Source organism: Euprymna scolopes, chromosome 13 (genome assembly GCF_053919585.1).
Source record: "Euprymna scolopes isolate OS-2025 chromosome 13, ASM5391958v1, whole genome shotgun sequence".
In the NCBI taxonomy this organism is placed as follows: Eukaryota; Metazoa; Mollusca; class Cephalopoda; order Sepiida; family Sepiolidae; genus Euprymna; species Euprymna scolopes.
In genome coordinates this window covers 121,306,591-121,321,234 of record NC_136494.1, presented here as the reverse complement: position 1 = coordinate 121,321,234, position 14,644 = coordinate 121,306,591, and the positions used below count along the sequence as shown (strand labels likewise).

At 33.6% G+C, this 14,644-nt stretch overlaps 1 protein-coding gene across 10 annotated transcripts in view; it reads right to left on the bottom strand.

The window, feature by feature from the left end:
* The window catches only part of LOC145292174 (uncharacterized), an 806,320-nt gene that overhangs the window by 487,894 nt on the left and 303,782 nt on the right, over nt 1–14,644 (bottom strand). For all 10 annotated transcript variants that reach the window (XM_080138436.1, XM_080138439.1, XM_080138442.1 and 7 more), the window contains one exon: nt 12,939–13,063. In XM_080138436.1, the coding sequence (XP_079994562.1) occupies nt 12,939–13,063 (125 nt within the window). The remainder of the gene's footprint in view (nt 1–12,938; nt 13,064–14,644) is intronic.

The window sequence follows — 14,644 nt, the reverse complement described above, 5'->3', positions numbered from 1 at the left end:
TATTATCATATGATTAACGTATTTGTGTGTGTGTATATCTATGTATATTTTTATGTATATACTAGCAGGCCGCCCGGCGTTGCCCGGTCATAAAATACGTATAAATATTATATTTCAATTAATGCAAATTTCTTATTTATTATAAACAGAAATACTGTAGGTATTAAACGTAACGCTAAATCCCTTAAAAATGAAGTAAAAAAAAAAACAACAACAAAAAAAAAACGGAAAGAAACTAAGACATATGCATGCAAATATTATGTTTTTTTTTTTAAACATTTCACTTATTGTAAGTAAAAAGAAATACTCGCGCTGAGATCGAAACCAAAACCTTATGACATTAATCAAAATATCAGAATAAAGTACGATAACCATTACACCAACTTGACATGACTTTCAAAGAATGTTTTCAAACCGACTCATATTTAACATAAGGAAGCTGCCATATTTCATAACCGCACATGCGCAGTGGTGAAACAGTTGAAAACAGATACAAATCCGGTGACCTCCCACGTACCAATTTTTCAATATTGACCCCTTAGCATCCCTTCTTTTTCCGGATGAAAATCGATTAAAATTTTTTCCACATGTCTGAATACTCTATATACCAAATTTCAAGACTAAATAAAAAATTCGTTGAGTATATGTGTTTAGACGTGGCCTCACACGCATTCTCACTTTTATAGATATGCAAGAAGCCCTTCCTCTTACTTATATATATATCTATAAACGTGAAACTGTGTATGTGTGTGTGAGGACACTTCTCAATCTATATACTCAACGAAAGCAACGGGAAACTACCATTTTTACTTGTCTTCCCGAGATTACCATGGTTCCACAATTTGGAGAGCCGTGCTCGTCGATGCTGTTAAAAACAGCGGAGCTGCCGATGATGATGGCATGTCTCATTTGGACAATATATATATATATATATATATATATATATATATATATATATATATATACATATATATATACACACAGACATATATATACACAGACATATACACACACACATATATACACACACATACACACACATACACACACACACACATATATATATACACACACATATATATGCACACACACACACACACACACACACACACACACACACACACACATATATATATATATATATATGCTAGCAGTACCCGCTAACAGGCGTTGCCCGGTGGAAGTGTGCCCCCTTTCTCCAAAAAAATAAAGTACGGTTGTTGTTATTGTTGCCCAACCCCAACCTCCTCATGTTACAAACAGCTTTCGGAATAGACACCTCCAACTCCTCGTGGTAAGAATGACTATTGAAATGGATACCCCCAACCTTCCCGTGTCAAGAACGGGTGGAGAGAGGTGGTGTAGTAAAGATATTGTGCAAACTCCAGCCGTAAAAACAAATAAAAAATAGTAGCGAGGGAGAAAAAGAAAAAAAAAAAACAAACAATTAGACACAGCAGGTAGCCCGGGTGGAGAGAAGTGAAAAGTAGGAGGCAGGCAGGCTCGAACCTGTAAAGCAAAGGAGGAAAAGAAGGTGAAAAAAGCCATCCATTTAGCTGATGCGGTCAGGGCGACTTACGACGTCATGGGCGGTTGAAATAAGATTAGTCATCGCAAGGTGTATGATGAGAGGGATCGAGTGAGTGAGCGATAGAGAGAGAGAAAGAGAGAGAGAGAGAGAGAGAGTCTGTGAGTTTTGACGGACTAAATTTGTTGTGTTTTCAATAAAGGAAAACAGGAAATACTTTATCAGACAGTTTTAAATATGGAAATCCCCCCACAAAAACAAAAGAGAAAATGTGGCTTATTATTTTTGTGTTGTTACGTAATTTTTAATGTTTCTGTGTTTACACTTTGTGTGAGGTGTTTTGGTGACAGGGAGCATAAAAAAGAAAAACAACTGAAGCTATGGTAATGTTGACTGGTTACTTACCAGCCTTCGCGACTAAAAATAGTTTGTCTCAAAGCTGTATTAAGAAGCAGAAATTTATTTAAGAACGAAAGCATAGAATCCTATCCTAAAGAAATGAAACGATACTTCTTCCATGTATTTTTTTATCAAAAAAAATTAATTACTGCAGTACTTGGTTTCAATTATTTCACTTTTTACCACACCAAAAAAAATAAAGTAGAAAAATTATTTGTAATAAAAGAAATTAGGTTCATTCAAAATAATGAAAAATAACAATTCACGTTTTTTTTAGTTCTGTTAAGAAAAGCCAACAAACAAAAAAGCCCACCAATATAACATTTATAACCTTATAACATGCATAACCGAAAACCTTTAAAAGTCATTAAGTTGGAAAGCAAGTAAGATTGTATAAATATCGACAACTATTTTTGCTTGTTGGTTGGTTTTGTGTTGGTCTACCATAATGACTGAAAAAAAAACTATAAAAATTACCAGCCTCCCCAAAAAGTGGCCATAAATTGGGTGTTCCTTTAATATTAATTGAGGAAAGTGATCTCCAAACGTTAATGTCGTCTTCAACGCCCCTGAATAGTAATAATTTAAAGACTGCACCTCAAAAAAAAAAAAAATAAATAAATAAATGAAATAAATAAATAAACAAAATAAAACAAAAATAAACAAATAGAAATAAGCTCAAAAAACAGACAAAACCCCCTAAAAACCAAATGAAGCTTTTTCGTTTTATTTCGATAATAAAAACAAATAAAAAGGAAAAAACAAAACAAAACAAATAAAAGTGTTTGAATTCGACAATAATAAAAACTGAGAAAAGTGGGGGAAAAACACGAAATCTTATCAGTATTTATTGCAAGGCGTATGATGACTTTAGATAGAGAGGAAAGATGGGAGAGAGGGAGGGAGAGTATGAGTATTTAATTTGTGACTAAATTCGTCGTGCTTTCAATAACGAAAATAAGGAAACACGTTATCCGACATTTTTAAATATGAAATCACCCCCCGGAAAAAAACAAAACAAAAAAAAACAAAAAAAAAACGAAAACTAAAAGAAATTTGGATCATATTTTTTGTGTTGTTGCGTAGTTTTGAATATTTTTTAGTTAATTAAAAAAAGAATAAAATTATCAAAAAGTTAATAATGTTATGTGAGCGGTTAATAGACATATTTTTGTTTTCCTTCTAAGCGAGGACAATAATTTAAAGTTTTCATAATTGTTCGTTTAATACAGGGATTAGTTTCATTCTGTTACATGAAAAGGTGATAGCCTTTTTCATGTAAGTAAAAAAAAAGAGAGAATTAGTTAAATGAAAATGATATCAGATAAAACGAGGATCGAACCCTGTAGATAAGTTTTAAAGAACAATAGGTTTTAAATGGAATGTCCAGTTAAATTGTTAACTCTTTTAAAATATTTGATAAATAAAATTTGGCTGGAAGAATGCATAATAAAAATATCGGTTACAGAATTAACAAGTACGTTAAATTCCTTTGTAAAACAAAGAGAATGGAAAATGTTATTTGTAAAGTGAGTTACGTAAATTAAATTAAGTCAGGCCATGTGTCTAAGAGGCACGTGTTGGTCATGCTGTGACGTCATTGCAGGAATGATTTCTCCAGATAGGAAAGGGTTCGAAGAGTTAACGAGCAGAGCATCAGATCAGTCAGATCAGAGAAGCAGAGAGGTTAAGACCGATTCTCAGTTAGAGTCAGGGCACCCTCTGGGAAGCGGGAGGCTTAGAAGAAACCATGTAACAACTTTAAACCCCTGAAGTGAAGTAATCATTTCCGACCGGTCGAAAAATAAACTATCATCATGTTTTTTATAACTGCCGTTTTTCTGTGTTCATCATTCCAACGAGAAAGGTAATGTGTTTATATTATATGTACAACTGTCAAACGTAAATGCCAAACGCACTATCTCTCGGTCTATCTGTCAGTGTATCATAAATCTCCTCTTGTTGAATTACATGTTCGGCTCTCCTGTAATAACCTGTACCCTACCTGTCGGTCTCATTATATATAAGACCTGTCTCCATCTCACAACAATATGAACACTCACAATGAATATATATAATATCTAGCATATCACAACATGATCACACACAGGAATACACTAAGACGAACACGAACAACAAATATATAACATCAGTCCTCTTTAATAAACCCAGTATGCAACATACACTCATATTTGGTGAATGTGACTAGTCCACTCATGCAAGGGTTGGTTTGAAAAAAGAAACTTTGGTTACCACGGATAATCAACGTTTGAGGGTCCAGTATAAAATACCACGAAAATAAAAAAATTAAGAAAAAAAAAGAAAAAACGAACACACACATACACACAATGGAACAAAAGTATACAAGAAAAATAAAAAAAAGCCGATATGCCGCAAAAGAAAACCGTAGTAATGAATGCAAAAAATGAATAAATAAACAGTTGTAAAAACAAGTCACCATGCGTAATTCATTGATAAATGAATTGTTTTGTTAAAAAATAGACACATACACACAAATGGAGAGATTGGGGTCATCCATTATTGTTTTGAAATTTGTATGGAGTGTCAGTTAGAAAATTTGTGTCAATATGAAATCGTTTGGACGAATTGTGGAATTTAATCTCTCAATCAAACATAAATTTTTCAAAGGTCACATGTACTGTTTGAAACAGTGCGTAAATGCTCTTTAGAAAGGCATTTTTGTGTTCAGAGTTGAACTTTTCAGCTTTTTGTGTTTTATTTTTTTTGTTTTTTAAAAAAGGGAAACTTTTTTTTGGACAGACTTTGTTGAATTGTTGTTTGTTACATAATATTTTTTTTGTTGAAAACAGTTATAACTGTTGATCATAGTTTTGTGTAAATCATAGTTAAATGTATTAAGGTAGTTTTTTGAAAATGTTTTTATGATGTTGAACAAATATTGTAAATTGTCTTGAATACATGTGTTATTGTATTTCACATCAGGAATTCAAAGTTTTAATTAAATATACATTAAAATCAAAAGAAACAAGCAATAGGAAAATAAATAAAATAGGAAACAATAATTTAAGACGAATGGTTGGCTTAAAAATCAGTTAGAACATTACAGAGATAAATTACGTAAACGGGTATTTTGAGAGTTTTCAGATGTGATAAGCCGAAAGAAAGACATTTTCTTTTTGACAATTGCTTTTTTTAATGATGCCCATAACATTTTTCACAAGAAGAGTAACTTGCTAGGGAGATGATAAGCACTAGAGGTGCCCCTAATTAGAAAAATACAGATGGGAACTTGTGATATTGTGTGCTTTTTAAAGCATGCCGCATGTAATGGTTTCGAGCAGAGAATAAGTCTCGGCACAATAAATTGAAAAGTCAGGCGTTGGAAGGATACGAGATTCCTTATGAAAAAAAAAGGCTATGAGAGTCCAAAGGCTAATCACATATAGCATAATGAAGTAAGAGAAAAGTAAAATATACCGTAAGTACATAGGAAGATATAACCTTGTATTTTTTTAGAGACGCATGTGGGATATCTCTGCTGGACTTTGGACGCTCTGATGGGGGGGAAGAAATATCACAAAACTCGGGCCATTAGATAGAATTTAGTGTGCAAATAGGAATTTTGGTGCAAAGGGGTTAGTTAGTTAAGGGTGATATTTTCTAAGTCTTCATCAAGTTCCAAGTGTCCAAGCAAGGAAATCCGAACGAATCAGTAGATGAAAGGTATATCTTAAACTTTGGAAGCCAACCACAAAGATAAATGAGCTTTGAGAATGTCCCCAAAAGATAAGGTAGTTACAAAAAAAACAAAACAAAACAAAAAACAAAAAAAAAAGAAAGCTCTAATTAATAAAAGAACCATACGGAAGAAAGGATCAAGGACACATTTGGACAAAGAGTCGTCGATTTCGTAAAGAGGTAAAATGAGACCTTAGTTTACGGCATAAGGGTGGCTGGATGAAGCAGCTGACGTGAGTTATAAGAGGTACTGCCCTACACCCAAAAGGAATATGCCAGGGAGATCAGATAGAGAATCTGGTCTAAAAAATAAAATTATGAAGTCAGTTGGATAAGGGCTGACTTGAGAAAAAAAAGGTTTCGTTTTTTGTTTTATGGTGTCTGATCTTTCTTAACCAAGTGGTTATATAGTTATAGAAAAAATGTACTAGAATTTAACATGCGTACATTTTTTTTTAAATAAGGGTGGTAGGGATGTTATAAGAACAGCAACCTGTTATTGTGAGTAAATATGAAATAGGATAGTCAAGGATTCGAACTTGCAAAGCTAGATTTGGAATTGAGAATTCCAACATAAGTTAAAATAAACACAAAATGTTATTATAAAATGGAATGCAGAATTACCATTGTTTAGTTCACACAAAATAGTTAGATATCTGTTTATTGAAAAAGGAATGTAATGATGAATTTTGTTTTTGTTATAAAAATGAAATTAAATAAGGAATTTAAAAACGGACAATGGAAAATGTTATTTGTAAAGTGGGTTACGTAAATTAGGCTAGAGAAGGCATGTCATGCCATGTGTCTGATATGCATATGCTGGTCATGCAATGACGTCATGAGTTATGAATTTAGTTAGATGAATCGGTTGCAGATCAGTCAGATCAGAGAAGCAGAGAGGTTCAGACCGATTTTCAGTTAGAGTCAGGGCACCCTCTGGGAAGCGGGAGGCTTAGAAGGAACCATGTAACAACTTTGAATCCCTGAAGTACAGAATCATTTCCGACCGGTCGAAGAATAAACTATCATCACGTTTTTTATAACTGCCGTTTTTCTGTGTTCATCATTACAACAAGAAAGGTAATGTGTTTATATTATATGTACAACTGTCAAACGTAAATGCCAAATGCACTATCTCTCGGTCTATCTGTCAGTGTATCATAAATCTCCTTTCGTTGAATTGCATGCTCGACTCTCCTGCATTAGCCTGTACCCTATCTCTTTATATATAAGACTGTCTCTATCTCATAATATGTCTCTCTCTTTATATACGCGATATATCTGCACACAACATGAACCTCTAAAGACTCTCTACTAAGGCGAACAGTCAACAACAAATATATAAGTCGTCATATAAATAAGAATAATGTATCAATTCTGGAATAAGAGAATATCACATATCATCCAATCAGAAAGAGAGGAACATGTCTGGGGAGACCTTATTATTTTTTTTGTTTCGAGGAATGAAATGTAAATGCTATGTCTATGAGTTTATGGATCAGTTATGAAGGGTGAGGTTTCAATATAAGTACCTTGTGTGTAAATTTAGCGGGTATAGAATGGGGATGGTGGGAGGACTTAGTAATCAAGAGGAAAATTGGGAACTACTTCATCTGTAGATAATTACGATGGTGATGATGTCACGCCTATAATTTAATATAGAGTTTTATTATAACGAATGAATGTGTCTAAAATGTCTTTCTATAGTTACATAAGATGATAGTGGCTAATAGTGTTGACAATAAACTTGTATGCGGCATCTATTATAAACCTACGGTAATTTGGTCCAGAGGAGAAAAATTGTGACGTTTTTATGATATATATATATATATATATATATATATATATATATATATATATATATATATATATATATATATATATAGATGCCTCCGTTAAGTCTTGAAAGACAAAGGATACTCCCTGTAGGGGCCATTGCATGTGTAATTGTGAGGAAAGGCTTGCACAATCCCTAACCTCACTTTTCCTGAATCGACACTGTTTGGGTGCAGTGGTAAGGAGAAGTCCAGGAGGACTGGAACCAATGTCGGGATATCCGGAGAGCACATTCAGCACCCGGAAGTCTCAAATGGTCATCCATTTTTTTTTTTTTACATGGGGATTACCACTTATCAAGGCCCAGAGGCCACTCAGGGATAAGGGTTATTGCGTGTACAGTAATCAATGAGATAGTATTGTAGTAATCATTAGTATTGGAGATTTGATAGAGTGTCTTACATAAGGGGGCGGTTTGTCAGGAATTTATTTATGTTGGATTTGAAGACATCCAAGTTGTAGTCAGGTGGGAAACAGGCGAACAAAAGAGAGTTCCACAATCGTGCACTTCTGAGAAAGAAGCTTTGCTCATGGAATCTATGTTTGGATTTAGGCAGAGATAAAGAGTGGGGAAAATTATTGACAGTGGTTTCAGCTAGACGGGTGTTTTTCGTGAAAGATTGGCGAGGGAGGACGAGAGATTGGAGCTCTGACGAGCACTTACCATGGAAACAAAGACAGGCTCGCAACGTCTCTTCTGTGAGAGAGAGGCTGCAGGGAAGAGAAAGGGCATCCCCCACTAAACCACGTAGTCTATTTTGTACTCTGTCAAGCAGGATAGGCTGTTTTTAGCAGCTCCTGCCCAGATATGGCAGCAGTACTCCATCCTTGGACGTACTTGGCTTTTATATAGATAGAGAATTGCATCAGTAATGAGATATCTCCTGGAGCGGTACTTTAGTACTATTCGTGTTCAGCGTTGCTTAACTTCGGTGTGTCAATGTGATTATGCTGTATCTTTTATATATATATATATATATATATATATATATATATATATATATATACACGCACACGCACACATATATACACACATTATATATATACTTCTTTATATATAATATATTTATAATATATATAATTCATATATAATATTTCAAATGTATTCTTTGTCTTGCATAGAATAATAGAAATCTTTTGATTTGGAATTTAAACATTTCATGTTATAAATTTTTAAATTTATTGAATGATTAAAATTATATATATATATATATATATATATATATATACATACATATATATACACACATTATATACACACATTATATATATACACACACATTATATACACACATTATATATATACACACACATTATATATATATATATATATATATATATATATATATATATATATTAACAGAAAAAGAAAAAGGTGTGCCAATTTGAAGATCATATGTCATTTGGTATAGATACTTTCTGAACTATGTTACAACTTTAAAGAAACAAAATAAGGTGAAAATATGTTAATAGGTAAAGCGAAATCCTATTTTCTTTCATTCGTTCCAAGGTTGTTTAGCCTGATAAGACCGCATAGCAAGGAAATAACTGTGCAACAACAGAATGTCTATTGTTTTCAACAGAATGCTTATTTGTTCGCATAAGATAATGCATCAGAAGATAATGTATTAAGATATGTTGTACATTCCATTTTTTGTCCACCTTTGCAAGTTATTTATGAAACCATGAAATTTTGTGCAAATGAGGCACAGTTGTGACAAACTTTAATCATAAAAGAGAGTAGAAAATGAACGTCGGCTTATCTTTCGGCAGCCTCCTTTATTCGATTCCTTTAATTTGTCCTTTAGTCCTCGCATTTCATCGACGAGGATTCTGACAAAATACACTCTTTGATCTTTGCTAAAAAGACCAAAGAATATTTTTTCAGTAATTTTACTTTTAATTTATACATACCAATAATATTGTGGGGTCTGCGTTTACGCTTCCATTTATAAAAAAATTAAATAAGTTTTACTTTTAATTTATTCTTATCAATAATGTGAAGTCTGCATTTGTGTTCTAAAAAAGAAAATATGTTTTACTGTCTAAGCCCAGAGTCGTTATAGATAAAACTCAATGTGTTTGTCTGTGTGTGTTTTTTTATGCGATGTTTATGTATCCATGGCCAGTCTTAGGTCATTGGAGGCGCTAGGCGAAGTCAATTTGGTGACCCCAAATGAAATTGAAAAAAAAAAAAAATAAATACCGAAAAAATAAAATTGCCCAATATATATAAAACTACCTGTATTTATATTTATATATTTATGTATGTGTATATATATTTGTTTACATATTTTGCCTATCAAACTTTTCTGTCAGTTTTTGGTTTACAAACGTGAAACTTAATATATAGGGTAATTGAACCCATGCAAAACTTTATACTTGAGTTTTAGCCGGGTAAAATCGGTGCAGAAGTATGAAAATGAAAAAAAAATGGAATTTGCTAGGTGAAGGTCGAACGACGGCATTACGAATATGCATGCATGACCTAATAGCTATAGGTTCACGTTTTAATTTTTAGCTTTGCAGTAAACATGTCTTAATATTACAGCAATTAACGTCAAAGGGAAAAGTAAATCGTAAGCTAAACGTTTTGATTACGATTCTCGGTGGTGACGCAAGTGTTTTTTTTTTCTAAAAACTTTTTAAATAATTATTATATTGGGTCCAATATAATATAATAATAAATACGAAATCTGCATTAATTAAAATATCATATTTAAGCATATTTTATAACCGGGAAATGCCGGGCGTCCTGCTAATATATATATATATATATATATATATATATACAGGGTGACCCCCAAAAAAACAAAAGCTAAGTGGAGGCCATCTAGAACATATGCTGTAGAACGGAGAAAAAAGGCCAAAGACCCTTTTGTTTCGATGTGATGTTTTGAATATAATAAACTAGTTATGACCAAGGTTTCATTTCATTCGGACAAAACACGCAAGAAACGGGGCCTAATTAGAGTTTGGCCCGCTTTTTTTTTTGGTCACCCTGTATATATATATATATATATATATATATATATATATATATATATATATATATATACACACACACACACGCACACACACACACACACACACACACACACATATATATATATATATATATATATATATATATATATATATATATATATATATATATGTATGTATGTATAACAAAAGGTTGAGTTTACGACCAGGAGCAGATAATATTCTCATATTCAGGATTAAGATTTACAATAAGTACATAAAATGATTATCTTATATATGAATTTAAGTCAGTCAGATTTTCAATGTTAAACCTTATTAGCATTGCATTTAACAAATAAATATTATTCCTGTTTTTATTTTTGTAGGAAAAAAGTGTAAATTCTAAATGATTTCATATCTATCGAGTTTGGTATTTAGTTTTGTAGCAAACAGATTTCCGAGGCACCGGTTTTGATTACGCCCTATTTGAAAAGAATGGCTCTTGTCTTGAGGAAGCTCCATGTCTACACAAGCAACTGGACTGACCTTAACTCCTGACCTAAAATGGGACCCATGCATCAAATTTGTTGCTGAAATTGCTGGGAAAATGGTTGCATCAGTCTACTGCTCCACTAGGTATCCCACTGTTGATGCAATCCACTATCTGTATAAGAGCCAGGTATGCCCGAAAATGAAGAACTGTTGCCACATCTCGGCATGAGCTGCTCGGCTCTCCCTATCCAGTTTTGATAGAGTTCAAAACCAGCTTCAAAACCTAGTAAGTGATACTCTTTTCTCTTCCTTGCAACCTCTTTCCCACTGAAAAGACGTTGTGAGCCTGTCTCTGCTTTATTATTATTTTCATTGCAGGTGCTCGACTGAACTCCAATCTATGGTTCCATTTTGCTAAACTTTCAATAAAATTACTCGACTAACTACAACCACTATATACACTACTCTATAGAAGTGAAACTTGGCATCTCAAAATCTGAAAAAAGAAATTAGATACAATTAATTCCAAGTGCTTGAGAAAAATTCTAGGCATGAAATAGGACGATCGGACTACTAACCAAGAAGTCAGAGATCGTACTACTCAACAGGTAATATCGCCAATAATCTGCAAAAAAACAAAACAAAAAAGAACAACAACAAAAAAACAAGCAAAAAAAAAAAGAAAAAGCTAATAAATGCCTTTGCCCATATATGCAATAGCATTATAATCTGAGTCTCTAACAATATCTCTAGAAAAAACCTTCAGGAAGTGATTAAGGAACCTTAAGATTCCTTGGAACTCTGGTTGGGAAACCCTAGCCTAACTTTTAAGAGTTTTCGTCCGTCTGTCAGTCTGTCTGAATGCATAAAATGAAAGACCATTCTCATTTTATAGAACTATTGACTTTCTAGAAACTTATGGGTACTAGTGTTTTTTGCAAACCGAATTCTCGTAAATGTCCGATAGGCCTGGACTGGAAACTTAAGCAAACTGCTGGAATATGTCGAGTGCTGGTCAAGTTGCTCAGCCAATCACAAAGCAACTACAAACTCCATTAACTAATAAGAGTCACATAATAACCAGACGTTTTTGATAAATTTTGGAAGAAAATAAAAAAAGACTTTTTAGTAATTAATTTGAAATCACGAAGCAGCATATGGCAATTAATCTAACTATGCTGGACAAGTTTGTACAGAGTCGGTAGCAAGTCGTCGAGTACTAACAAACTGATAGTATTTGAGAGAGACACAAAAAATATGTATAAGAGATTGTGGGGAAGGTTCGTTACCGATTAGAAAAACTAACCTCAAAGCCTAAACCCTAACCTTACCCCGCCAAATTTCGTTTTTAAGAATGAAAAAAAAAATGTTTCTACTTATTTACAGAAAAAAAAAAAAATCTTACAACTTATGTTAGATTATTGTGATATTTTATTGCATTGATTTTCAATTTTTTAAAATTGTGATTCATAGCTGATGAATGTTGTTGTTTTCTGTTTTGTAGTATCTTTAAGATTTGCTCGGCGGCGCTCAACATATTCCGGCAGTTTACGTCAGGTGCTGGTCGAGTAGAAGCAGACATTTATAAAAATCCGGTCCACAAGATGCACTAGTGCCAACTTATCGATTTGACAGCTGAAAAGGAAAGTAGAAAGTGAATCCCTTATTTTGTCCTTTAGTCCTCACATTCCATTAGCGATGTTTCTGACAAAGAGAGAACAATTGCTGTTTTCTGCATCAGAATCTATCGAACACGTATACTTGGCAAGTTTTTGACCCTGAAGTAGTATTTTTTTACCTCTTTACATTAAGTAGCTACATGCCTTGTCTGGGCGATTTCCATAAAAAAAAGAATGAAAGATAAAGAAGTAAAGATAAAGAACAGAAAAGAACAGAAAAGAGCCAAATTCAATGCTGCAATACTAAACGAATCTAATGCCATCTTTTATCAAAGAGCGATTAGACCTTTTCAAAGAAATGATTTCTAAAAAATACCTACAAAGATTTCTCTGTGAAACAGACTTCTTTTTGTAAAAAGCTCGCACAACTTTGGCACTTCCAAATCTCTTGAACCTTTTGCTGACACTTGTGTAGAACCAGTCAAAAGACATGGATTTCAAATCACTGAAAACAAAAAAAAAAAGTCAAATTTCAAATACGAGTCATTGATCACAGATCAAAAAATATCCTTTAAGAGTTATTTAAATAACGTGTTATATGATAAGCTTTTAACAAAAGATTTGTCTGTTTTAATCATAAAAACGCAATATTTTATTTATTTTTATTAAGATGAGGAGGTGTCACCGCTTATCCAGGCCCAGATGCCACTCAAGGATAAAGATTAGTACATGTTTGCTGTCTGGTCAGGGAGACAACACCGTAATGATTAGTAATGGGGGAACTTGAATAAATTTTCACCATTTAAGAGGACAGCTCAACAAGTACTTATTTATATTAGGCTTAAAAATGACCATGCTATAGTCAGTTGGGAAGCAGTCCCGTGGTATTGTAATCTAATATATAAAAGGCTATATTTCTGGCTGTCTCTCCATATTTTCAAACTCTACCTCCACCGAAACTAAAAGTCGTAGAGTAGCGCTAGGGGCCTCAAATAAATTGATTTTTATGGAACATTCTTTTATAGGTCTTTAGCCCATTAAAATAGCTTTTAAGGGGTTTAAAAAGGGTCAAAAATCGTTATGCATTTTGTACATTCATCTTAGTTTATTTTCAATTTTTAATCAGTTTATATGTGTGCCAGGTTGGTACAGTGGTAACGTCACCAGCTTTGAATGCTATAATTTTGCTTTCGGTTTCGATTCATACTGATAGCACACAAATACTTTTGAAATCATGACTATCATAATATATACGAAATCTGGACGAATTAAAATATCATATTTAAGCGTATTTTACGACCGGGCAAAGCCCCCTCCCCCTAGTTTATTTATATAGTAAATGTTAATAACCATTCTCTTCTATGACTACTTTCCATCTGTCAATCAGTTTTTCAATTTTATGTTCATAAAATAATCTGGTTAATTGAACTGTGATTTGTATCTCCCACAAAATATAAGGGATTTCAAGAATCTGAAGAATAAAAAAATTTTAGCAGTAAGCGTTAACTTAATATTATACAGCATAATCACGTTTGAAACACCGGTTCCCATCAGTTAAGCGACGATGAACCTGGCCAGTACCAGAGGGGTGACCATTTAGGACTTCCAGGTGCTCTCCGCTTATCTCGGCATTGTTTCCAGATGTCCTGGACTTCTCCTTGCCACTGGACTCAAGCAGTGCCGATTCAGGAGAGGTGTGGTTTTGGATTGCACAACCCTTGCCACACAATTCCATGGGCAGCTGCCCCTACAGGGGGTATCCTTTGTCTTTTGAGACTGAACGGAGGCATTGGTAACTCAACATACTTTTTGGGTGCAATGAAACGTTTGTAATCAAATCTGTTGTCAAGGTCGCCGGAAAAATGGTTGCATCATTTTACCGCTCCAGAAGATATCTAACTCCGGTTGCAATCCTCTAGAACCAGATATGTCCTAAAATGAAGTACTGCTACCATATCTGAGCGGGAACTACTCAGAGCACCCTACCCTGCCTGTCAAAGTTCAAAATTGGCTTCAAAATCTAGTAGGTGATGCGCTTTTCTCTTTCCTGCAACCTCTTTCTCACAGAAGAGACCCCAGAAGCTTG